The 26374-nt window shown below is 39.2% G+C and overlaps 1 protein-coding gene across 1 annotated transcript in view; it reads right to left on the bottom strand.

Annotated features, from left to right (window-relative positions):
• Window positions 1-5226: 5226 nt before the first annotated feature.
• Window positions 5227-26374, bottom strand: part of HTR2A (5-hydroxytryptamine receptor 2A) — a 59297-nt gene continuing 38149 nt past the window's right edge. The window contains exon 3 of the mRNA XM_082859646.1: window positions 5227-9544. Within this exon, the coding sequence (XP_082715772.1) occupies window positions 8745-9544 (800 nt within the window). The 3' untranslated portion in view covers window positions 5227-8744. The remainder of the gene's footprint in view (window positions 9545-26374) is intronic.

Below are 26374 nucleotides of genomic sequence, written 5' to 3'. Positions count from 1 at the left end.
TCATGTTGACGGTGAACTATATTTATGGGTTGAAATTGTGTTTATTCAGCAAAGTCTAATTTAACCTGTGTTGTAAGTTAGGGACTTTGGGAGAAACTGTACCTTCACAAGGTTAGAGTTCTGTTGAGCTTGTTCTTCAGTTTAACTGAGGCAAAGCAGACTCAGACATAATGCAGGCCTGATGGTGATGTGCTCTTGCATTTCTGAATTAGGCAAGAAATAGGGCAAGGAACAGAGAATATGAATGTTGATTCAAAACCCGGCTCTAAAACTTACTACGTGTGAGCTTGGGCACATCACTTAATCTCTACTGTCCTTATATACAAAATGAAGATGATAGTAGTATTAAGCATGTAGTATTGCTTTGTGAGAATTAAATAAAATGATGTATAAAAGGACCTAACACAAGAATTGGCATCCAATAAGGACTCAGATACATAGTTGTGAAGGCAGTAGTTGTATGTGTTATAGTGTTGTATTAGTTGTCATTATTAGTGTAGTCCAGAGATTGGCTAACTATGGCCCATGGGATTTGTCTGGCCTGTTTCTATAAATACTGTCTTACTGGGAGACAGTGGCATCCTCTCATTTGCTTATTGTCTGTGACTGCTTTCACCCTACAACAGCAGAGTTGAATGGTTGTGATAGATCACATGGCCCACAAAACCTGAAATATATACTGTTTGGCTCTTTACTGAAAATGTTTCCTGACCTTTGGCGTAGTAGAAACAGGAAACAGTAAAAACTTAACAGTCATACAGATCTGCTCTTGAGTTCTGATTCTACCCCTTAGTTTGGTGAAATTGGGCAAGTTTCCCTCTGAGACTCAGTTTCCTCATTGGTTACAATGAGACATAAATAGATGTTACTGTGATTACATATGGTTGTTGGAATGTATATAAATATTTACATCCGTATCTTCCTTTTACATTCCTTCTGCATTTCTCTCCTATAGTAAGGAAGGTAGGCTGATGGTTCTGGGTTTAATTTGTTTCCAAAGAAAAGGTCAAAACATTGCTAATTTATGCTTTATGTACACATTATCATTTACCTATAAGTGGGTAGTTGTTCTTCATCTGAATTCTTAGAACCAAGTAGGATTGCTCAAAGCCATGAGCAACATTAGCTGTTACTAAATTTAAATTAAAAATATTCTTCTCCAAGGGGAAAATAATTTGTCTTTCAAAGTCATTAAAACAAATTTCTTAAGGAACGTTAGATAAATGCACCCATAGCTTCAATAGTTATTTATTATGCTTAATATAAATTGAGATAACTTGATATTTCCATCATGGTTATGATTAGAATTCTAAGGTTGACAAGACTTACTCCTTTTGAGTAGTCCTAATGGGTTACTGGACTTGGTCCGATCCACCTGGTGAACGGGTAGAGGAACAAATGTGGTCAGAGCTTCCACTTTCTACTGCAGACAAGTGCAGGGATGAATTAATCATAGTCGAGTTCTCTGGTGATTATATTTAAAGGCTGACTATAACGTGACATTTTCATGCAAATCACTCTTCTTTCTCTTCAGTATTAAAAATGTTTAGTTTTCCTAAATTTGTCATACTCAAAATCACTCATGAAAAACTACTTCCTATTTTCCTGCTAATTCAGAATAAAAAACATCATATTTAGAAATTAAATACTTGTAGATATATCCCATTTTTAGAGGTCAGAGAGGCATATTATTAAATGTGTGCATGCTGAGCAAATTAGTTTTGATTTTGTTATCATTGTTTTTTAATTTCTTTTTTTCTTCTATTTAAAAAATTCTTCTTGGTTTACTTTTCTATGTTGACTTAATTCCCGTCTTTTGGATATTCTTTTTTATATACCCCGTTGTGAACCCTGGGTCTTAGAACGCAGAACTTTAGTAGTGGAGCCTGGAGATGGTGATATTGAACATTTTATCTAATTTTTAATTTATAAAGAAGACAGGATAATTCCTCATGAAACATCTTATTTCTGTTCTTTATAAAAAGACTTCCCACATTCCCAGACTTCCCACATTTAATAATGTCTTAGGTATAACATGCACATAGTAGACCCTTGCTAATAAACCTGCTGAGAGAATAAGTGAATTTGCAATCCTGGTTTCTCAACCTGATTTAAATATATAGTTGGTGATATGACCAAGTAAACCATATGGTCCATAAACCAATGGGCCCTTCTTAGATCCATTTTTCATATAAGAGGAGAAAAGTAGAGATTGGGTACCATGAGGGAGGTCTGAATCCCATAGCTGACTTGGATGCTACTAGGCCATTTTTGTATAGAACTCATACAAAAAATGGGGCTAAATAAATAGAACTCATACAAAGAATTGATCATTTGCCTGTTCAGACTATACAGTGCTTTTTTTAGGTCTTCTACAGCTCCGGTAGGAATGATATTGGCTGACCATAACCATCTTAGCAGAGCTGAAAAGAATTATCTGCATCATGCTTCTGAGTTTGATTCTGTATGAAACATGTATGCTGGTCAGAGAAATAAGTTTAGATGTGATTGCGTTTAACGTGAGTAAGTTTAGGTGTGATTGTGTGATACGAACATATGTTTATTTAAAAATTGTTACTAACCATAATAATACCACTTGCTATTAAGGAAGCATAATGATTTTTGAGACCATGATTAATTACCAACTGGATAAAACATTCATGCAAGATCTTGGCCAGGTGCTGTTAGCTCACCTTTGATTTTAGTTGTACCCATGGTGCAGAGTTCCAGGTCATCTCCTACTGCTGGTGGAATTGGGTCCTAACTGTCTGCAGTAACCTTGATACCACACCCTTAATTAGGATTTTACATCTTCTTTACTTCTGTCTGCTTCCTGGGAGCACTTCCCACATAAAACAGTCTGCTGTCAAGTTCTTGTCTCAGCTCTGCACTTGGGGTCACCCCAACTAAGACAAGATCATCTGAATAATAACATATTATTACCTTTCAACATCTGAAATAAATGTAGGATAGGAAGTACAAATTGTACTGTTCTCTAGAAGCCAGAATAAACACCCCCTTTAAGAACTCATAATCTTAATTATAAATAAAAACTTAAATAACCTTGGCTCACTTTCAACAAAAATTTAGCTTTTGAAAAAGATTTTCTCTGCAGTGTGCATTCTAAATCTATTTGGGCTTTTAAATTTTAACTGCTCAAGGACTCAGATAGTGGGAGCATTTGTTCTACAGCAAACCTAGAGGCTATTAAAAAGAGTAACCTGGAGATCAGCTCAGTGCTTTGTGACTGCCTGGAGGGCTGGGATAGGGAGGGTGGGAGGGAGGGAGATGCAAGAGTGAAGAGATATGGGAACATATGTATATGTATAACTAATTCACTTTGTTATAAAGCAGAAACTAACACACCATTGTAAAGCAATTATACTCCAATAAAGATGTAAAAAAAAAAAAAAGAGTAACCCGATATCTTGGAGCAGCTAGAAACTACAAAGGGAAGGCTGACTTTGAGAAAAACGCCACAGCAGGAATCCTACCTGTTAATATCTGACTCTTAGTCTCGTATCTTAGAAACTCCTTAAATCACTAACAACTTGATTTTTCTCATAAGATTCCCATATAAAATTAAAGCTGTCGTTTATTTGAAATTCATCTAAAGAATTTAAGAAAATGTGAGAATTGTGGGTTCCAGAATATTCCTTGCACATGAAGCTGTCTTCATGTGCAAGGTTCATCAAAGCTGTCTTGACTGGACTCCCTAGCACTCAAAGAAGCATAGACTTAGACCCTGAAACGATCATTGACTCTCAGTCCTTCATAATACTCTTGAGGGAAAACAGGTTTTGACTTGTCCAGTGTCAGACAGTAACAGCAGACCTAGGTTTCTTGCCTCAATCTTCTGCTCCAGTGGGATCCCATCAAATCCTGAGGCTCCAACTGGATGTGAAAACTTCCCATAATGTGTTGGCTCAGGTGGACATACTGGTGTTAAATATCAAAAAGGAAGAACAGAGCTAAGATTGACATGAATACTATTCAGGGAAAATAAGGAAGCTATTTGTTTTTGCAAACTGCCTGCAAAGATAATCAAAAATTCACAAAGAAGTTGTGTCTTACTGCATATTTACTGGGGCAAATATCCATTGAAAGAAAGCTTAGTAATATTATTATTGTCCTCAGTTTAGAATGAAATCTTTAAAGTCACAAATATTTCAAAATCATCGTTATTATTGTGGATTAAAATTCAATGTTAAGTTATAAAACTTTATATAAATTATGAAGTGTCTGAAGGCGCCTGTTTTTTTGCAGGTCATTTGAGCAATACCAGGAGGATGTTTCTTGCCCCCCCCCCCCCCATTTCTTTCTCACTTGTGTCTCTGGTGCCTAAAATGTTTGCCTTTTGTTCCTGCCTTTTGGTTTATCTTCATGGTGGACAGCGAAAGGGATCTCAGTGAGAGACAATGGATTACCAGCTTGAATTACTTATTAGTGATCTAGCAAAGAGGAGGAACCTGGGGGAATGGCACATAAAGTAAATAGGTTTTGATGTAAGCAGCGGAGAACCAATGAAGGGAACTCTATGGTGAGAAGCACTCAGAGAAAGGACAGAAGCTGTTGAATAATAGTGTTGCTTATCCCACACTTTTGTTTAGAATTTGCTCTGATGGTTAATAATGCATAGAGGCTTTTTTTTCTTTTTAATAACAACACATTTACAACATTTATACAGTGTTTTACAGATTACCAAGCACAGCCATAGCCATGATCTCATGTAAGCAACATTGTTAGTTAGCCAGGACAGGTGCTAGTAGTTCCATTTTAGAGACAGTGAAATTGCGGCACAGGGTTATTCAATGACTTGTCCAAGTTCATGTAACCAGTGTACAGGGAAGCTAAGATGGGAACTTGCATCTTTTGGTTCTGAGCCCAGTGTTCTTTCTCCTGTACCGAACTGAGCCGGGGAAAGAGTTTATGCTTCAGAGTCAGGCTTGCACTTGTCACTTTTCTTGCCAGCTGTGTGACCTCAGGCATGTTACTAACTGCTCTGAATCTCAGTCTCTCCATCTATGAAAAAGAGTGAATAATAATACCTACCTTGTAGACTTGTGAGGATTCCATCAGGTAAAGTAAGCAAAGCAGCCAGCTTAACGCCTGGCACATGATAGGTACTCAATACATGGAGCTGTAAACACCTGGAAAAGATACATACTGTCCCTATTTCCCTTTCCCTACATTTAGAGGTGAGATGATGAATCAGAGCAACTTTTCTGTTTATTCAATGATATAGCATCTCCTTGGTTTACTTGAATTCTTGAAGCTAGCTCCTGCAAAAGTGTGTGTGTGTGTGTGTGTGTGTGTGTGTGTGTATAACTGTATCTGTGAATGTCTTCAGGTACACCTGTACACGTGTACCCACAGGTGGAACCAGACATAGTGATCAAACATGGAACATTTGTCTGCTACAGATAACTAGAAACGGGATCATTACTATAAATCTAACTCAACCAGGTAGGTCCTAGCTCTGTGACCAAGCCCCAGAAGCACAGGCTTTGTACTCTCAGAACACCTGGATGGTACCTGGAGTTCCCAGCCTGATGACATGGGAGGTTTCGGGCAACTTTCTTTTAGCAGACACAGCTATAGACTCAAAAAGTTGCATTTATTTTTGAGTATACTTTATTTACAATTATTCATTCTTTCGTGAAATCTTTTAGAATAGCCTTGATTAAAATCATGACATAAAAATCTTCGCTGTATTTGTTACATATGGCACAGAATAATTTAACACTTTATAATATGTTTCATTGATGCACAAATGGAAGAAGCACCTTGTGCAAAATTAGTACAGTAACTTAGTTCAATTTGGCTATGGTAGCATGTTAAAAAGTGACCATGAGATGGTGCTGTGCCCAAGTAGATTAAGTGTATGCTTTAACCTGAAAGTTTTCCCTAATTATGGCACTTAATTCTACTCTTTAAACTTAGAAGAATCTACCATTCAACTTAAAGTAGAGTAAGGTTGGTCGCTTTAACAATATTGACTAGGAGTGAGTCCTTTGATCACAGATCCATGAATAATTCAAGGACTGTTTCACCGGAGTGAGGGGTGTGTTAAAAAGCCTTAGTGGGACTTCCCTGGTGGTCCTGTGATTCGGACTCCGCGCTTTCACGGCCCAGGGCGCGGGTTCAATCCCTGACTGGGGAATTAAGATCCTGCAATCTGCATGGCGTGGCAGAAGAAGAAAAGAAAAAAAAAAAAGCCTTAGAAGAAAAGAAAAAAAAAAAAGCCTTAGTAATCAGAACGTCCCCAGACTAAACAAAGGGCCCAGAGGTACCATTTTATTTAGGATCAATCAACTATGTAAAAGGAGCATTGTTTTCACCACCCTCATAGAATTGTGTTAAAAGTCTTCCCACAAAATTAGGTCAACATCCAGTTTATTTAAAGAGCTGACATTTCTGTTACAATCTGCTTTGACAGCAATGGAAGGTCATAGAAACATTAGAACATGAAATTCACATTTAAATTGACATGATACAAACATGCACACGTGTATATACTGTGTTTTCATTAATGACTTGCTTTTCCTCCATATAAATATATAAATACTGAATAAAGTGCATGGGAACATGTCTGTACAAGAATACAGATACATGTTTGTCTATATACACTTGAATAGATAATTATGGAGAGAAAAACATAACACATTTGTAATATATATGTAGTCAAAAGACTTATCAGGCAGTATTTATGTTCATTCTCATCAAGATTGAGTATATGGGTGTAGAATCTGTAGTCTTTTCTCTAATATGTAATGATATGGGCAGAGTTATAAACTAAGGCAAAATACATTAGAGTAGAGACTTTTTAACATTTGTATCAGTTAGTATGGTATAATCATGAAAATAGTTTAGTTCAAATGCAGCCTAGATACTAGCAGCTTATTATAAATTCTAGCTTTGAAAAAAAACCCTTTCAGTGTACCTAAAAGGACATAATTAGGACAGACCTAATGCATTTCCAAATTACACAACAGAATCTCCCACATTCTTTAGTTTTCAAATATATAGTTTTTTCTAATGGCATACAGCAAAAACTATTCCTCATTCAATAGAAATGCTTCAGTATTGTCATCACATATCTAACATCCATTTCCAATAAGAATGTGCAATTTAACCTAGAGTAATAATATCAAGGTGAATTAACTGCTGTTAATCTCTGTCTCCTTAACAAACTTTTCTATGAAACATTATATTACTGCTTTTTGGGGGGTAGGATGTCCAGTGTCAGTGAGTAATAAATGAGTTTGTTTTCAGGAAAGTGGAATAATATTTTGCTCAAAACTATGGTAGTCATAGTTGGGGTCCAAGTTGAAGCTCATATTCCTAAATTAATTGCAGATTTTGACCTCAAGTGGTATTTTCCCCCTCCTTTGTTTGGTTGGTATTCGTTGGCAACCAGTCAGGAAACTTACTGAGAAAACTACCCTTGGGGTGGAAATAAACTTGTTTCTAAGCCAGGTGAGAAGGAAATAAATTGAACAGATTTTCCAACTGTCTGTTAATTACTGTTTTGATAAGTGCCATTCAAATTAGGTCCTTTTCTTTAAAGGCAAAGATCTTGTTTTAATTATTTTTATATCCTTAGTACCTAGGAAATTTCTTCACAGATGGTGTACACTCAATCAATGATTGTGAATCCAAAGCTGAACAGTTTTAGTAAATAATATAGATTGATCTGAAAGCATCGATTTATCTGATGGGTGCCAACAGGTGGGTCACCTGCGTTTTACAGAGATGTCCTAAGACTCTACTGCTGTCAGTAGCCAAAAACCTGACTTTATTCCTCAATCCTGACACAGTTACATCAATACCTCTTACTGCTCAGAGGAGCGCAGGCATGATGCAGTCATTAAAGAGCAAGTTACCAAACGCTTCTGTGGTGCTCTTAGGAGAAGCAGTTTCTAGAAATGTATCTGGTAATGTTTGATTATCCTTTTGACAGTTTACCTAATAGAGCAAACACTTAAACAAGACCACACTGGAAATTCAGAATAAAGCACAAGTAGTAGAAGAGAAAGCAGCAATAGTTATTAAATAACACTTAAAATCTTGTTCACTTCTGAGAAGAATTAATTTGAAGTGCAGCAAATGCCAGCAACTTTGTGAATATTGCAAAATGGCATCTATGAAAAAGCAGGATTGAAAAAGTTGTCAAGTATTTCTTTTAAGTATCTTAGCAATACAGATTTCATAACACTGTCTTTAGTGTCTTTTTGTTATTGTTATCCAAAACGTGTATTATGGTAAGTTTTAAAGAGAATTTTTTCTTTATGTAAGAGGCCATTATATTCATCCAATGTTTCACTATTTAGAGCTATTTTTGTTTACAGCGACAGGTAACCAACTCATGCCATCAATTAACAACATAGTAGCAAGTTTTTCACTTGCAAATAGAAGAAAATTTAGATTTATTTATGGCCTCATTGTAATTATACAATAAAAGCTAATTATTTTAAAGACATATAATTTACAATGTTAAAAATAATATCATAAAGCTCACAGCGGAAATGCTGTCAGAATATTTTTGAAGTGCATGTTTTGTGGCATTGAACCCTGCTTTCAACTGACATAATAAAATGAGGCATATAGATATTATTGTTGGTTCCATTAGACTGGCCTAATCTTTTCCAGTCTCCCTATTTTCTTTTCTTTTTCCTTTTTCCTCCCAGATAAGGGGAAAATTGCTCAGTGTGCCCTCCGCAGTTGCCATGGCAACCAGTCCATCACACACAGCTAACCTTTTCATTCACTGTGTTGATATTATCTGTAGGAGCATCTTCTGAATGTTGTTTTCCTAGAGCAACCATAGTGCAGTCGTTATCTGTCGTCTTGTCATCTTCCTTTGAATTCTTTCTTTGTCCCATTTGGAGTTGACTAGACTTGTAGGCCAAGGCCGGGATAGTGTTCACTAAAATTAACTGCAATGGTTTTTTATTTTCCTTGTACTGACACTGAATATACCTGGAAAAGGCCGACCTGTAGGTCTTATTGAACAGTGTGTACACTAGAGGGTTGACCGCTGAGGAGAGGTAACCGATCCAAACGAACACGTTGAGCAGGGCTCCGATGACATCCTCGTTGCAGGACTCTTTGCAGATGACGGCCATTATGTTGGTGATGAAGAAGGGGCACCACATCACCACAAACAGAAAGAAGACGATGCCCAGCACCTTGCAAGCCTTCTGTTCGTTGCTGATGGACTGCATAGTCCTCCTGCCGTAGGAGCCTGGCTCCCTGTGGATGGACCGCTGGAAGAGCTTTTCTGAAGACAGGGAGCTCTGAGGCAGGAAGCTGAAAGAAGCTAATTTGGCCCGTGTTCCAAGATCACTCACACACAGAGTAGCTTCTTTCTGGAGCGACTTGATGGTTAGAAAGTAGGTGATCACCATGATGGTTAAGGGAATGAAAAAGGACACAAAAGAGCCAATCAGGACAAAGTTATCATCGGCGAGTAAGCAACTCCCTTCCTTAAAGACCTTCGAATCATCCTGGAGCCCAAAGACTGGTATTGGCATAGATATACCTGGAGTTGGACAGAAAATGAAACATGATTATTAAGGAATTGAGTATATGAAGGCAGGAGCATCACCACATAATGGCTGTTCACAGGATTTTATATTAGCATTGTTCAAAACTTAACACAGGGACTTCCCTGGCAGTCCAGTGGTTAAGACTTTGCCTTCCAATGCAAGGGGTGCAGGTTTGATCCCTGGTAGGGGAGCTCACATCCCACATGCCTTGTGGCCAAAAAATCAAAACATAAAACAGAAGCAGTATTGTAATAAATTCAATGAAGACTTTAAAAATGGTCCACATTAAAAAAAAAAAAATCTAAAAAACCCGCTTAACATATGCTTTCAAAGAGAATTAAAATTCCCTTGACTTACTTATCTGTTTTATAAATATATATTACATGGTTCCTTATATTTACATTGCCCTATATAGACAATCCTTTACTTATAAAGAAATACAATAAATCTAAGTTTAATTTTTTTCATACTATATTTTTCTGATTGTAACATTATACTTATTAACTGAAGAAGAAACATAAAAATGACCAAATGATGCCACCACCCAGAGATAATCATCATTAACAATTTGATGATGTTTATTTTAGGTACACACACACACATACACACACCATGCATGCACATTTAAAAACAAATTCAGATTCTATTTCATATACAATTCTATAACACTTTTTTTCACCTTACGTATCATGAGCATGGCTTATACAAATAACTTCATAAAATCAAAAACAAAATATATTTTCTTTCTAGAAAATTTGGAAAATGCAAAAAAGTAACAACAAGTAAAGAATAATAACATGTATTCCTGCCAGTCAGGGGCAACCATAATTTACTTTTTGTGTAGTTTTATTCTTCCAGTTCCATGCATATATATATATATGTGCATGCAATATTTTATGTGCAGTTTTATATCTTCTTATTCGATTTAACATTAAATCATAAAATTGCACATATCTTAAAGTATTTTTGAAAAACATGTTTTCTAATGTGAATTTAAATTAACTTTAACCAATTTTGATTCTTTTTAAAAAATTTTTATTATGGAAAAATTGTAACATATACAAACAACACAAAACAAAACAAAATCCAGCACAATGAACCTATTGCCCAGCTTCAACAATGATCAACTCAAGGCCAATCTTGTTTCACCCATATCCCTACTTGCTGCAACCCTCCCATGTTATTTTGAAACAAATCCCAGACATCAAGTCATTCAATCTGTAAACATTTTAGTATATATATATGTATATATATATATACACATATATATAAGCTATTCACTCTTAAAAATCCTAATACTATCACAATACCATTCCTACTTCTAAGTAGAAATTTAATATTTCCTTAATATCATTAAATATAGAGTTGGTGTTCACATTTCCAATGTCCCATAAAAGTCATTATATATTTTTAATAATATTTTTATAAGTAGCACATTCCAAAGGGTGGATTACAAACAAATAAGCAGCCAGAGACTTTTCTTACTGACACATACAAATTTGGGTATGTAATGAGACAAATATATGGGAACGTGAGCCGTGGTCAGTTGCTTTGTCACTCCCATTTGGGGAACCTGTAAAGGTCTTAGGCTCAGGCAGAGGAGGGAGCAGAGGGAATGAAAGCAACAGTTGGCCTCTAATCATGCTAATTTCTCCCCCATGATGATAGGACCAGCTGGCCACAACTACCATTGTACAGTTCGGGGGAAGTGGGAATGTCTTCCTCTACTGGCCTGGGACTGGTCAGGCCAGGCAATCATGTGTTTGTCATGAAGGAAGAATCAGGATGATGGAGAATGGAGAGGAAACATGAATCAAATACTCTTTATAACTTAGTTTAAGGTTGCTTCCTTTGTGAAGGGTAGATACCACAGGGGCACCCTGGGAGAGGCAGCAAAATTGTCTTCCTAACTCTTGCCCATGTTTTCAGCTCCTTCAGAACTGTATAATAGGGAGTGTCCTGGTCCCTGCTTCTGACCACCCTTTAGAGTCTAGTAAGTGGTCACAATCCAGCCAGGAACACAGGTTCATTCCAGAGGTGGGAGCTACCGCTTGCTTGACTCTTGCTATCCGTGGAAAAACTTCCTTTGAGGATCTATAATCTAACTTCTGCATACTCAGAACAGAGCTCATCTCCATCCAACTATGGATCGGACTGTCCTAACCTCGCGTCACCTCACACTGGCCATCCTTGCAAGGAGGGTACATTAGCTTGAGTTAATGTAATGCTTAACACAAATCTCCCCCAGTGACATTCGCCACTATCTTCACAGACTGAGTTGTCAATATCTGTCACTTGTCTGTGCAGGGCCATCTCAGGATTCGTGGAAGGTGGAGGCAAATGACGTCAGAGCCATTCTTAAGGGCACTCAGTGTGGTTGATGACTCTTCATTTCCTTCATTCCTCTCTGTCCCTGGCCTGTTTCTGGGAACATTCTGTGGGCCAAGGAGAGACGGAAGAAATGTGGCTCCGAGAGGGACATCCTCTGAGATTCAGTTTTGCTTATCCTTCAAAAAACTCTTGATTGTAAAAGTTAAGACACGGTTTCCAAGAAGAGTGTTTTGTTGTTCTAATGTTTGAACATATTATCTGTGAAAGGTGTTGCCTGTACTAATCTACAGGATCTTTGTTAGTGTAGTTATTCACTAATTAGAACGGATGCAACCAGCATGCCTCCCTGGATGTGGTGAGGATAAAATGATTGAACTATGCGGAACACCTAGGACAGTGCTTAGTGCGGAGTAGATGTTCTACCAATGGTAGGTAAACATGAGAGTAGCTTTCTTTGCAGGATTATTCAGATTAAATGCACTAACTTGATTTTTCTCTAATTTTGTTCTATTTTGCTTGGCTTGTGTATGCTGGACTATAATGTATAACAGATCTTAAATCAAACGAAGTTAAAAAGACTTTTGGCTATTGTCTCTATAGTTAATAAATAATGATGTAATTATTATCTTCTGCCAGGGTGACAAAGGGTCTCAATCAATTTTAGTTTTGTACAGCTACAACTGTAGATTGCTTTTCTAAAGTGATGAATTATAGCCATTATGATTAGTCATGATATACAGAAACAAAATATCAACTGTCCAAGAAAAAAGTATATGATTTTGTTATTCAACTCTTGGGTGTGCATTTTCCTGATTAATACAAAGGAAGTCACCACCTTGAGAGACTTTGGCCCTATTTGTTTGTGACCTGGTAATTTATATAAGTGGCAATTCTCAATTACCAGAAGATAGGATTACCTAAAACACCAAATTTCAGTCATTTGGAATTCATATATGTACCGTGCCCTTGTTTGAGGAGAAGACATACTTTCTCTCTCTCTCTCTTTCACACACACACACACACACACCCCTCCAGAATGGCCCAACTTCTGTGGTCAGGGAGGGAAAGGGATGATGGAGCCATTTCACTGAAGTGCAGATTCCTCCATTAGCTCCTTGGGATGAAGAGCCGTTTCAAAGCAGCTGGGGCAAGAGGACACAGATAGGTCATCTACTAGGGAGACCTTGGTTTGGAGGGGCAGAATCAAACTGATTAGGTCTTTCAGTGGCCCATTCCTCTTTATATGTAACAAAAATATCTTGAGTGCTCTCAAATACCGTTCTTTTCAGTGTCTTACTCATAGTAGATGGTAAGCAAGGGTTTAGGGAAAGAATACCTAGACAGTTAAAGCAATACTCTATAAAAGAGGGGGAGGGATTTATGGCAAAGAACATTTAGATAGACTTTGTGGGTACAATAAGCAATTCAGAAACAAGCTCCTACCAAGAGAGACGAAGACACTCCCTGATCGCCAAGATTGTGGTCACAGCCATCTCCAGTGCATTAATTTTCTGATTGCTTTGTTTGATAATAGCTGCTTTTGGAGACCTGAGATCTCCTCTCACTTGAAATTTCTGCATATAAAGCATTTTCCTTTATGAACAAACAGACAGTAGCTTGAGCTACGTGACTCTGCATTTTGTTCAACGTATTTTTCTGAGGAGTGGAAAACAGCAATCAAAATTCAGTATGAGTATTGGATACTGCTTACTCATTTTTATTTTTTTTAATTCAGACTAAGACAATGAAATAATAGGAAACATTGACACCCAGGAACATGAAGGCTTTGGCTGGTGTCTTTCTTTTAGGGTAGCCCTGCCTAGTCTTTGTGTATAAAGTTTGCACTTCTGGTTAACATGTTACCACAGTCAGGATAAATGGCTCTAACTCTGTAGCACTGGCTGTGAAAAGCAAGCTTTATTCTTAATCCTAGATTTTTACACTTTAATATTTTGGGACTGAAGGTACTTCTGAGACAGTGTTTCCTTGGGAAATAAGAAGGTTGATTTACTAGGGAGAGATCCTCCGATAGGGAACCAGTGGGAATCCCCAGGTCCTCAGGTCAGGTAGGAGGTGGAGAGGAAAGAAACAAATACTCAGGACTCCTGTGAAAAAGACCAAATTTTGGTTCATAGGTTTAATTTCCCCTGAAACTACTACTTTCCCTTTGCATTTTAACACATGCTGAATTTTTTCAAGTTATAAGTACGGATTTACTAGCAGTTTGACAGAAAGTGAATACTAAAGGCTGGTCATCATACCACAGGGAGAGAGAGATTGAATATATAGGCCAACTGGGGCTGGGACTCACCATCCATCTAACACAGAGTTAGCTCTGAGTTAGCTCAAGAGTTGCTGAATTCCTTATAATTGATGGTCTGCTGACAGGGCAGGTGTACATAGCAGTGAAAGCGAGACATACATCTCAGTTACCCAAGAAATTGTATATTTCTTCTTAGACTAATTCTGAATATCTCTGACAATAAATCGTAACTTTTCAAAGTACTTTTACTTGTATTCATTTACTCTGAATTGATTTTTTTTTTTTTACAAAATTGTAAAAATACTAACCACACTGCCCTATAGGCAGATAAACATTTCATTATATAGAAAAACTGAGGCTTAGCCAGCTTAAGTAATTTATCTAGAATCACACAGCAACTTAGGGGGAAAAATCGAGACTCAGTCTTAGGTTTCTCAGTTCTTACGGCTGATTATTTTTATCTGCTTATTTGTTGCTTTAATGGTGGTTATAAACATCTATGATTATATCAGAGGTCCTTAACATCGGTTTTAGGAAGAGAGTGATAGTCCTAAAATCTGCAAAATTTGCATTATGTACACTGTTTTGGAGAAGATAGAGCCCTCATCAGATTGTCAGAAAAGCTTCTGCTCCCAAGGCTGTTAATAACTACTGAATTATATCAACACCCTAACTATAGAACGTACACACACTCACACACACACACACACACACACCCCAATGATTCTCTACATCTTGATACTTTCTTTTTCATTCTTTCATCTCAAAGGCGAAATTTCCTCCAGTGAGACATTATTTTTGAGGCCAGACAGATATTTTAAAACTGAAATCCTTATAACCAACACCTGTTTTTTTTCTTTTTTCAATATAGCAGTTATTCTCAACTATGGCTGCATATTAGATTTACCTGGGGAGCTTTTGAAAATTACTTTGCCTGGGCTCCATTCCCAGAAGTTCTGACATTAGTACCTTAAACAATACTAATGTTCAGGTCCCACAGGGACATTATTATCAACACAAAAGAACACCCAGCTGATGCTAATCTACAACCAGTGTCGAGAACCTAAGAGGTATAGGATTAAAAGTGTAGTAAAAATGTGTTTATTTTAAAATAAAACCAAATCAAGTAAAGTTTTACAATTCTGCCCTTTGCCTTCATTAAACACATCTATGAATTTTCCAAGGGGCTCAGGCTAACTTCCCGCAGCAAACAGCAAAGGAACATGGGGAATTGATGGAGAGGAAAAGAAACCTGCCCTTTATCCCTCCCCCTTCCTGGGCAGGAGTTGTCCGGGTGTGGGGGGAGGGGGAAGTGTTGAGTGAGGTTATTATGTTAAGCCCCAAGTCCTTGTTTCAATTCTTTGACTGTTATGACTGAATCTCCAAAAAGCTTTTAAAGTTTGTGTTCTGCCCTAGTCCATACATGATACTTGGAAGAAATGCTCAAAGTCTCCTTGTGGTACAAGCAGTCGTGCACTCACTGCCGCAGCTGGTGGCCTTGATTCCCGGTCCTTGCTTCCTAGAAAGGCGATTTCTTGCTCTTCTGACCCTCGCTCCTTTCCCATCGTGTTTCATAGCCCAGAAACTGTGCTTTTTTAAAATTTAATTTTTATTTTATATTGGAGTATAGTTGATCTACAATGTTGTGTTAGTTTCAGGTGTATAGCTGAAGTGCTTTAGTTATACATATACATATATCCATTCCTTTCAGATGCTTTTCTCATGTAGGTTATTACAGAATATTGAGTAGAGGTCCCTGTGCTATACAGCAGATCCTTGTTGATTACCTATTTTATATATAGTAGTGTGTATATGTTAATCCCAATCTCCCGATTTATTCTTCCCCGTCCCCCCCTCCCCCCAGAAGTTGGGCCTTTAATGGGACGATCTTGCACTGAAAGGTAAAGGAATTGAATTCTGACTCGTCAAACATGGATTGTCAGCTGTCACTGGGACACCTGAAAGTCCATCCACATCTCTCATCCCAGGCAGCTTGGTGACCACCCACCACCTTCTTCCCCTAACAATATGTCATGAAACCCAAATAGAATCTGAATGATACAACGGAATTTGAAAAAATTATCAGAGCCTCATTTTGTTGTTGGAATCACAATAAAGCTACTTTTCAAATTCTTCCATTCAACTTGTCATCTGTAATAAGTGGATATCATCCTATCCATCAACAGAAAAGTGTTCTTTTCTAGACTGCATATTTAGCAACGTGCTCATGAGCAAAGGTTTATTTGCCAAAAAAATTCATCTCTGACCCACATGATGGAACCTCATCTTTAAAGAACTACATCCTTCCATTTGTTTAAAAGGGGGTAGATTTTGGAGTGATTCCTTCTGAAAGCTTGGAGAATGAAACTCACATGTGACACCTCATTTCAGAGTCTCTGATCTAGAAGATGTGTGTAGAAATGGTTACAGCGTCTGAAAAGTGAGCTTGTAGCAGGTGCCTTCATAATCCAGGCCTATGGGGAGTCCGTTATTCCCCCAACCTCTCTCATCCACGGCTTCACAAAGCACCACATTTATCACATTACGTTATGAAGAACTACAGTGTCCCTAATGCTCGAGCCATTACCAACGACGGAGCCCACCTTACCCTATGAGGTCTCTGTGATCTGTTCTTAATGTCATCATTCAACCTTCTCGATTTTGACATAGCCATGTGGCGTGCTCTCTCTTCTTTATGTTATATCTTGAACTATTCAGGAGGGTGTTACACGTAGCTTGACTTTCCAGCTAATCACATAGTGTGGTCTGGGTAGCTCCCGAGATCCCTCTGTCCCCACTGTGTCCTCCCCCAGTGGCGTGCTTGGTATACTGCAGTGTCCCACTGCTACAGTGAAGGGTCCCATTTTGTGTACCTATAGTACCTCGGTGGGTCAACTATTAATCCAAACTTGAGTTGTAGAGGCACAGAGATGCACAGCAGGGGAAACTCCTGAGGGCATGGGCATCGGAAAGAAGCCCATCATAGGAGAGAGACACAGAGAATAGCTTGGGATGCAGGTCAGAGAGGAATGTGGTGTCCATGGCATGTTGAGTTGTTCCTAAAAGACTTGAGCACCATGGGGGAGGGAAGATGCACTGTACATAGTATCTGGGAGGTATGGACTCACTTTTTCATTTTGCCCTGGACCAGTTCTGATGCCACCCATTCCCCTGAAATGCTCTACCAGCCCATGGGGGGCTCCAGAATTTCTCTGTAGCAAGGACCTAGGGGTGGCAGCTGGCTGGGTGTGGGGATCCAGGCAACCTGTCTTGTGGCTACATTTGTTTTTAATTTGACTGTTTGATTATTTGGGGGTGGTCTGGAGGCTGTAGATGGAGATCATGTTCCCAGACCATATTCTACGTTTCTTTTGAGACATATCTCATGACATCCTTCTTTCAAGACATCCCTTGTATGAAGCGTTCCCCAAATTATTTCTCTCTGTAATAAGAACTCCTTTTTTCTTACTCTCTAGTCCTTCATCACCTCCATAAATAATTTACACTGAGCTAACTCACACTTCTAATGCCTTAGAATTTTTCTCTAGAAATGTCATTTCAACCATGTGATGATAATCTCATAAATGGCAGGGATATCATTTCTTTTACTTATGGCAGGTCCCTCCAGCATCATGCAGCTCTGTTCATACTTGGAGCTTAGTAAATGCTTGTGGGATTAGTGAGCAAATGAATGAGAAGAAGAGAAAAGATAAGGAATTATAAAGGTAAAGTATAATCAATTTTATAGACACAACTTGCATTTCTGGATTATCTCAGAATATTTTCCTTCATTTTTGCCCAAAAACCAAATGAGTAAATGAGGTTACCAATTAGCCACATAGGGCAGAAAGAGGGAAAACTGATATTTATGTGACACTTAACGTGTATACCTTGTGAGAGAACTATGTATAGGATTAACCAGCACATGTGCTGACGACCTTAACAGCTAAAATCACAAGGGAAAAGATGGCTGTGAAATGCAGCACCTGAGAGAGAATCAGGAGGCCTGGGTTTATTCCTGACTGTCCTAACTCATAGATCTAGAGCTGTTGTTTTTCTCAAAGCTCTCTTTCAAGTAAATTAAATAGGTATGTATTAGGAAACTAGAGCATGATACAGTGGGGAAAGCACAGACTAGGGCATCACAAGACACAGGTTTGCACCATCACTAGCTGAGTGACCTTAGGCTGCTGAATTTTAAAGTCTCCCTCTGGAAGGTGGAGATAATAAAAAGAAGCCTTCCCTAATTTACCTACAGGGCTTTGGTGAGAAAACAGTGAGGTGATGTGTCAATTATTTTGTAAACTCTTAAGTTCAAAGTGATTATTATTAACTTGGCACTATGCTTGGTTCTGTGGGTACCACAGAAGACCTTTGAGAACCTTCGTGAAGTCTAAGATCTTGTAGGGAAAATGAAATAGACACAGGTGATTTAGAAAGACAGCAGTGCAGGATAGAATGAGATCAACAGGCAAAACAGGTGACGGGGATAAACACTCCTACACGACGTCAGAATGTGATGATCATTGTGGGTTAGTGTCTCCAGGAAAGAGTTGTGTAGGGGACAGGATGGCTAAGCTGGGTCTTTTGGGTGAATAGACTCTGGACAGGGGTCAGGTCCAAAGGCACGGAGACAGGTATACGATCGCTGTACATCCGGGGGCGAAGTGCACTTGGCCTTGCTGGGGCTGAGTTGAGCTGGGTTTGGCAGGCAACTGAACTCAGGAGTAAGCGCACACGCTCATCAGAGGCCTCAAGAAGGTCCTCTGTCTGTGACAGCAACCTGTTTTAGTCATTCATCCAGTGATCAAATATTAATCGAACATACAGTGAACTAGGTACTTTAGGAATTGAGAGGAAGAAGCTGCTTGAGTCTATAATCACTACAGTTCAAGATTTTCGGCTGTCGTTCAACAACTCTTCAATCCAAAGCAAGACTAGGAGGAAGAACATACGAGGTGTAAACAGAAAATCTAGGTTTAGCACTGGCATCAAATTGTTAAAATGCAATCAAGGTAAATCTGTATCTACCCTGGATATTTTTTTTTTAAGGCAGCTATAATGCAGGATAGCAGTTCTCAAACATTTAGGTCTCAAGACTCTTTTACACATTGAAAAATTATTGGGGACTCCAAAGCGCTTTTGTTTCTGTGGGTTACATCTATAAATATTTGCTGCATTAGAAATGAAAGCTGTGAACACTGAAGATAAGTTATCAATCCATTTTAAAATGAAACGAATAAACCCATCATATAGTAACATAAATAATATTTTTTATGAAAAATACTTATGTTTTCCAGAACAAAACAGTGAGAAGAGTGGCACTGTTTTGCAGTTTTGAAAATCTCTTTAATGTTTGGCTTAATAGAAGACAGCTGGATTCTCACATATGCTTCTGCTTCAGTCTGTTATATTGCATGTCAGGTATCCTCTGGAAGCTTCCCCTGCACCCTCATAAAAGGATGAAACAGAAGAGGGCAAATGACATTTTATATTTTCCCAGCTTTACTGAGATATATTTGACATATGCCATTGTGTATGTTTAAGGTGTACAGTGTGACGATTTGATACACATATATTTTGCGAAATGTTTACCACAATAAGGTTAGTTAACACATCCTTGACCTCACATAATTACCATTTTGTTGTTGTTACAGTGAGAACATTAGAGCTCTACGCTCACAGAAACACTCAAGTATACAGTGAGTATTGTAAACTATAGTCACCACGCTGTACCTTAGAGTCCAGGACTTATTCGTCTTAGAACCAAAAGTTTGCACCCTCATTTCCCCCAACCCTGGGGTTGCTAACCATCATTTTACTCTGTTTGTATAGATTCCACATATAAGTGAAATCATACAGTATTTGTCCTTCTCTGTCTGATTTATTCACTTAGGATAGTGCCTTCAAGGTCCATCCATGTTGTCACAAAAGGCAGGACACAAATATATATACACCATATTTTCTTTATCCATTCATCAGTGGACACTGAGGTGTTTCCATATCTTGGCTATTGTGAATAATGCTGTGAAGAACATGGGGGTGTAGATAGCTCTTTGAGATAGTGATCTCCTTTACTTTGGATATTATTATTACTATTATTATTATTAAAATAGTATTGACCTCCTTGGCTTCCTGAAAGCATCCCGGAGATCCCTGGAACCCACATTGCAAGCCACTGACGTGTAGAAGAAAAAGCCACCAGCTTCGAATCAGAAAACTCAAGTTTGGATCCCCTATGACCTTAAGCAAGCCACCTAATGTATCTGAGCTTTTTCTCCCATAAAATGGGGGATTTGGGCTATCCCTGGTGGCGCAGTGGTTGAGAGTCCGCCTGTCGATGCAGGGGACGCGGGTTTGTGCCCCGGTCCGGGAAGATCCCACATGCCGCCGAGCGGCTGGGCCCTTGCGCCATGGCCGCTGAGCCTGCGCGTCCGGAGCCTGTGCTCCGCAGCGGGAGAGGCCACAACAGTGAGAGGCCCGCGTACCGCAAAAAAAAAAAGGAGGATTTAATAGTATCCCCATTAAAGGATTCTCATGAGGACTATAAATGAGAATTGCTCTACTGGTTATAGTAAATACAGAATTGTCTAGCAGACAGAAATAACAGAGAAGAATGTTCGACAGCCTTTCTTAGTGTGCAGACCAGCTTGCTGGCATCCTTGCAGCTTAGCTTAAAATCTGTCTTGCTTGCCTCTTTTGCACAGAGGTCTGAGAAGAGGGAACCAGTTCACTAGTCACTACAAGGGCCATGTAAAGCAAGACCATCTCCTAGACTGGCTGAGAACAGACTCCTCTGCTCTGACATTTTCCACAACTAAGTAGCAAGTGGTGAAAATTTAATGACCTCTTCTGCAGATGGTGACAATTAAGTCAACTGCCACGAGTACTGAGTAATGGGTGTGCAATGTGATATGACTTCAGAAAGTACATGTTAGGATTCACAGAGCAAGGATATAAAAGAGTTTTCTCCTGTGCACTTCCTCTGCGGGAACAAGGGCGGCCTGATGACATCTGGGGCTTCTTTCACAGGTGCCGGGATTCGTGGAAATCAGCACGAATGGCTTTCTCCCAAGGCAGCCCCAGTGAAAGGTTCTCAAAGATGGATCTACCACTGCTTGCTTTATCAGTCATGGATTTTGGTTTCAAGCCATAGAAGCTGATTGGGCTGATTTAGCAGAAAATGAGTTTAATAAAATGATACTGAGTAGTTCAAAGAATTCTTGAGAGGGCTGGGCTCCAGGCTAAAATTCCAGGAGTAAAATTGCATTGCCGACCTGGTCTGATGCGGAAACTTCTGCTCTTTTCTTTGTCCACTGAGCATCAGAGCCTCCTGCCTCGTCAGTGTCACTTCTTTACTAGGGAGTCAATCATGCAGCCCCTGGGAACCTGATGGCCCAGCCACCTCCATGCTGGCAAAGACATCATATTTGTTCACTTTGCCCTTTTCCACATCACAGTTTTGCCAGGAACCACAGTTTTGCCATGGTCTTTGGAGGAACCTAGACCATGAGCCAATGTCCTAGCTACCAGGAAGGCTGGGAATTTGAGTTCTGCCTCTCGGGAATTTCTCCAAATATAGAAAGGCTAGTTGAAAGAGACAGGCAGCTATGACTACGGCGGGTACCCATTTCACTGGACCTAGGTATGGCCGATTTGCAGCTGTTTTAATTGGGCTGGGTGTGGGGAGATGCCTCGTCCAAAGATGGCAAGGCTGGAATTTCTAGCCTTTTCCTATTTTCCTCTTTTCCCTACGATTGTTCTCTTTCTCTGTCAACCCTGCAGTCGGCATATGTTCAAGTATCTAATACTTAAAAGTAAATCAGTCTGGAAATTACATACCAGTAGCTGTGAACCTGAATGCATACGGGACCAATGTAGTCATATAGCTGGGTTATGGGTTGGGGTATAAGATGACAGGAGAGTGGTGCTTGGAAAACTGAACAGGACAATTGGGTTCAATTAAGAAAAAACACATTGTGCAAGTCAAACCAAACAGATCTCTGGGCCAGACCGAGTTTTCATTTTTCAATTAGCTTGGCATAGGTTTGAAGCTTTAAAAAGTGTTTTGCGGTGGATTCTTCTATATTCACATCTCTTATAGGCTTCTCATCTTGGCCTCGTCCTTGGGGTCACTGTCCCTGTCCTGATAAACCGACGCTGTTTCTACCATAAGGCTCAAACACATTTTAATTTTTGTTCCTAAGTCCTTTGATCAAGCAGCGTCTTTCTCAGCGTGGTTGCAGATGCACTCCCCTTGGACTCAGATCAGTGCTGCTGCCACACAGGTGGATAAGCTCTTGTTCTGACAGGTGTCCCTGGAGGAGGGGGACACAGAAAGTCCCTAACTAGTGACTCCCGTTTTTAACCTGAGCTGGTCTTCTGTATGGCCCTCCTGTCTTAGCCCCTCTCTCTTTGAGCTGGTAGGATACTAGAAGCTTCTTAACAGCTTCCCACTCTTATCCCCCATCCATCTGGTTGGCCCAGACCTCCAAACTTCCCATCCAGTTTAAGGGAGTCTGAGATGAAGAGCTTTGGGTTTTGATTCTCCTAGACTGTGTTTTCAGCAAGTGCTACTAAAAGTACCACTCTGTGAGATTTCATTTACTCTAACTTCTACAAGGTTATTCCTAACCTGAAATTTTACTGATGTTGGGGGAGATAAAATTTTTGTAACAACTGTTGGTGGGAATGTAAATTGATACAGCCACTATGGAGAACAGTATGGAGGTTCCATAAAAAACTAAAAACAGAGCTACCATACGACCCAGCAATCCCACTACTGGGCATATACCCTGAGAAAACCATAATTCAAAAAGAGTCATTTACTACAATGTTCATTGCAGCTCTATTTACCATAGCCAGGACATGGAAGCAACCTAAGTGTCCATCGACAGATGAATGGATAAAGAAGATGTGGCCCATATATACAGTGGAATATTACTCAGCCATAAAAAGAAATGAAGTTGAGTTATTTGTAGTGAGGTGGATGGACCTCATGTCTGTCATACAGAGTGAAGTAAGTCAGAAAGAGAAAAACAAATACCGTATGCTAACATATATATATGGAATCTAAAAAAAGTGGTTCTGATGAACCTGGGGGCAGGATAGGAATAAAGAGACAGACATAGATAATGGACTTGAGGACATGGGGAGGGGGAAGGGTAACCTGGGATGAAGTGAGAGAGTAGCATTGACATGTATACACTACCAAATGTAAAATAGGTAGCTAGTGGGAAGCAGCCGCATAGCACAGGGAGATCAGCTTGGTGCTTTGTGTCCACCTAGAGGGGTGGGATAGGGAGGGTGGGAGGGAGACGCAAGAGGGAGGGGATATGGGGATATAGCTATACGTATAGCTGATTCACTTTGTTATACAGCAGAAACTAACACAACATTGTAAAGCAATTATACTCCAATAAAGGTGTTAAAAAAATTTTTTTTGCAACATTTGGAGAGACATTTCTCTGGTCTAATGCCTGCTTCTGAACGCTGCATCTTCCCTAATCTAAATGTGACCAAAGCTTGCAGAAAGATGTACTAATATTGGGTTAAAAAGTAGCTTTAACGGAGAAGTTTATCCAGTTGTTATCAAGAGGATGGTTTACTGGTTTTTAAAGAGCTGAAATAGAGCTTAATGATCATCTAGCGAAGCATCTTCTTTTTACATTTGATGAACCAAGGTAGAGAGATAGTAAGTAAAAAGAGTGAGAAAAAAACCTATATTTACAGATGTCCACCATAGATAGTATAGGCACTGTGTAGGTGTTCACAGATGTTAGCAAATTTCATCCTCACAAGGCACAAATGAGCCAGGAATTATTATCCCCATTTTACAGGGGAAACAAGCTGAGGTTCCAAAAGATTCTATAATTGGCTCTAGGTTTTTCAGTTAGTAAAGGAATGAGCCAGGAGTCAAGCCTAGGAATCATTTGTTTTCTTCTGTACCTTTTTTTCTTTTTTTAAGTTTTACTTTTTAAGAACTTTAGATTTACAGAAAAAATGTGCTGATAGTACAGAGAGTTCTCATATACCCACACCCAGTTTCCCCTGTTACAGACACTACATTACTGTGGTATGTTTATTACAATTAGGGAATCAATATGGATACATTATTGTAAGTTCATGCCTGATTCCCATCTTTTCAGTTTTTACCCACTGTCCTCTTCCTGTTCCAGGATCCCATCCAGCACCCCACACTACATTTTGGGGTCATATCTCTTTGGCTTCTCACGGCTGTGCCAGTTTGTCAGACGTTCCTTCTATTTGATGACCTTGACAGTTTGCGGAGTACTGGTCAAATATTTTGTAGAGTGAGTTTCAATTGGTATTTGTCTGATGTCCTTCTCATGGTTAGTCTGGGGTTATATGGGTTTTTTTTAATTAATTATTTTTTATATAGCAGGTTCTTATTAGTTACATATTTTATACATATCACTGTATATATGTCAATCCCAATCTCCCAATTCATCCCACCACCACCCGGCACCCCCTATACCTCACTTTTTGTCATGACCTTGGCCTCGTGGTCCCTAGGCTAGTAGTCCTTTGACTACATCAGAATGTTTGGTTAGCTCCTTCACTGCTTTCACTTTATAACTAATACTTTTTTGGGTTTTAGGGATTAAGAATGTTCATGGGTCAAGAGCCTTGAGACGCAAATGAATATTATGTGGGATCTTATACACTGGAGGTAGGAATAGAAACAGGAGATAGAAGTGAAAAACAAACAAAAGGGTTGTGCATTGCCACTGATATAACGAGACTTCACTCTCAGGGCTCTTCAATACAAGTATCCTATTCAAGGTCACAAATAATTCTTTAATAAGCAATAAACAAATATGTAGTTGCCTACTTGGCCTTGCAACGTGGATGTCTCTAATAGGCATCCTAACTTTACACGGCCACAACAGAGCTCTGGACTGCATCCCTCACCGCTCCACCAACTTTCTCCACTTTCCCCGTCCTAGTTAATGGCACTACCATCCATCTCTACACTCCAAGCCATTAAGATTCACACCTGGATTACTGCAAGAGCTTCCCCACTGCTCTCACTGTGTCCACCCTTACCCATGTAACCCTTTGCTTGAACCCTTCAGAGATCACCCATTGCACTTAGAATGACGTCTACCTCCTTACCTTGGCTGCAAGGCCTTCTCTTATCAGCCCAGCCTCCCTCTCTTTCCTTGTCTCCTAACACTCATCTCATCGCTTCTTGATGAATTGCCTGAGCTGTACTGGCTTCTTTCTGATCCTTCAACCCCATCAGCTGGTTTCCACAGAGGACTTAGGACTTGCTGTTCCCACTGCCAGGAACGTGTCCTCCATGTTCCCATGGCTGGCTCCTTCTTTATCATTCAGCATCAGTTTTAATTCCCTCTCCTTAGTGAGCCCTTTCCTGACACCTTAACCTCAATTAGCCCTTGCTCACCCTGCCTGAGTCACTCTAGAGCACATTTCCCTGATTTGTTTTCTTTATAGCACTTGTCATTATGTGAATTTTTCTATTGGTCTATTTATTTGCTTGTTTATTGTTTGTCTTTTTCCATGAATGTAAACACCATAAAAATCAGGGACTTCTCCCAAGATAGTGCCTGCCACACAGTATCTAAGCATTAAAAAATAAAGAAAGATTCGTGGAATAAATGAACAAGCAAATTCAGAGGCCTTTGGGACATATGAAGAAGAGCAGAAAGCAATTATGATTAGATAATAGAGTTTCTCATTACCTTGGTTATAGGGGTAAGGGCAAGAGGTTGCCCAAATATAAGTCATTTGGGGCACTAGAAATTCTAGTCAAATTAGGTCTTTGTAGGTGATAAAGGCAAAGCTATTAAATATGAAGGCTTCCAAGAGATAGTAGCCTTTCTCTAATACCCTGCAGTTAATAAGATCCGTCATCTTTACAGCCTAACGCTTCTTTAGGGACACTATGTAGTGGTGGTAGGGATGGTAATAATAATAATAATGTAATAGTAGTAGCAAATAGTTGTATGATATTTTCTATGTTCTAAGCACTGTCCTAAGTGCTTTACACAAATTAGCTCACTTAATTTTCACAGCAACCCTGTGAGATACGTACTATTATTATCTCCATTTGCTGATGAAAAACTTGAGGCACTGAGAGGTTAAGTAACTTGCCTAAGGTCACACAGTAAGTGGCGGAACTAGGATTTTGAGATGCAGCCAGTCTGGCTCCAGAGTGTGTATGTTTCTTTGCTCTGTGGTT

The sequence above is a fragment of the Leucopleurus acutus genome (assembly GCF_964270905.1).
Source record: "Leucopleurus acutus genome assembly, chromosome: 18".
In the NCBI taxonomy this organism is placed as follows: Eukaryota; Metazoa; Chordata; class Mammalia; order Artiodactyla; family Delphinidae; genus Leucopleurus; species Leucopleurus acutus.
The sequence above is the reverse complement of the archived record's forward strand: the minus strand, read 5'-3'. Positions and strand labels throughout refer to the sequence as shown.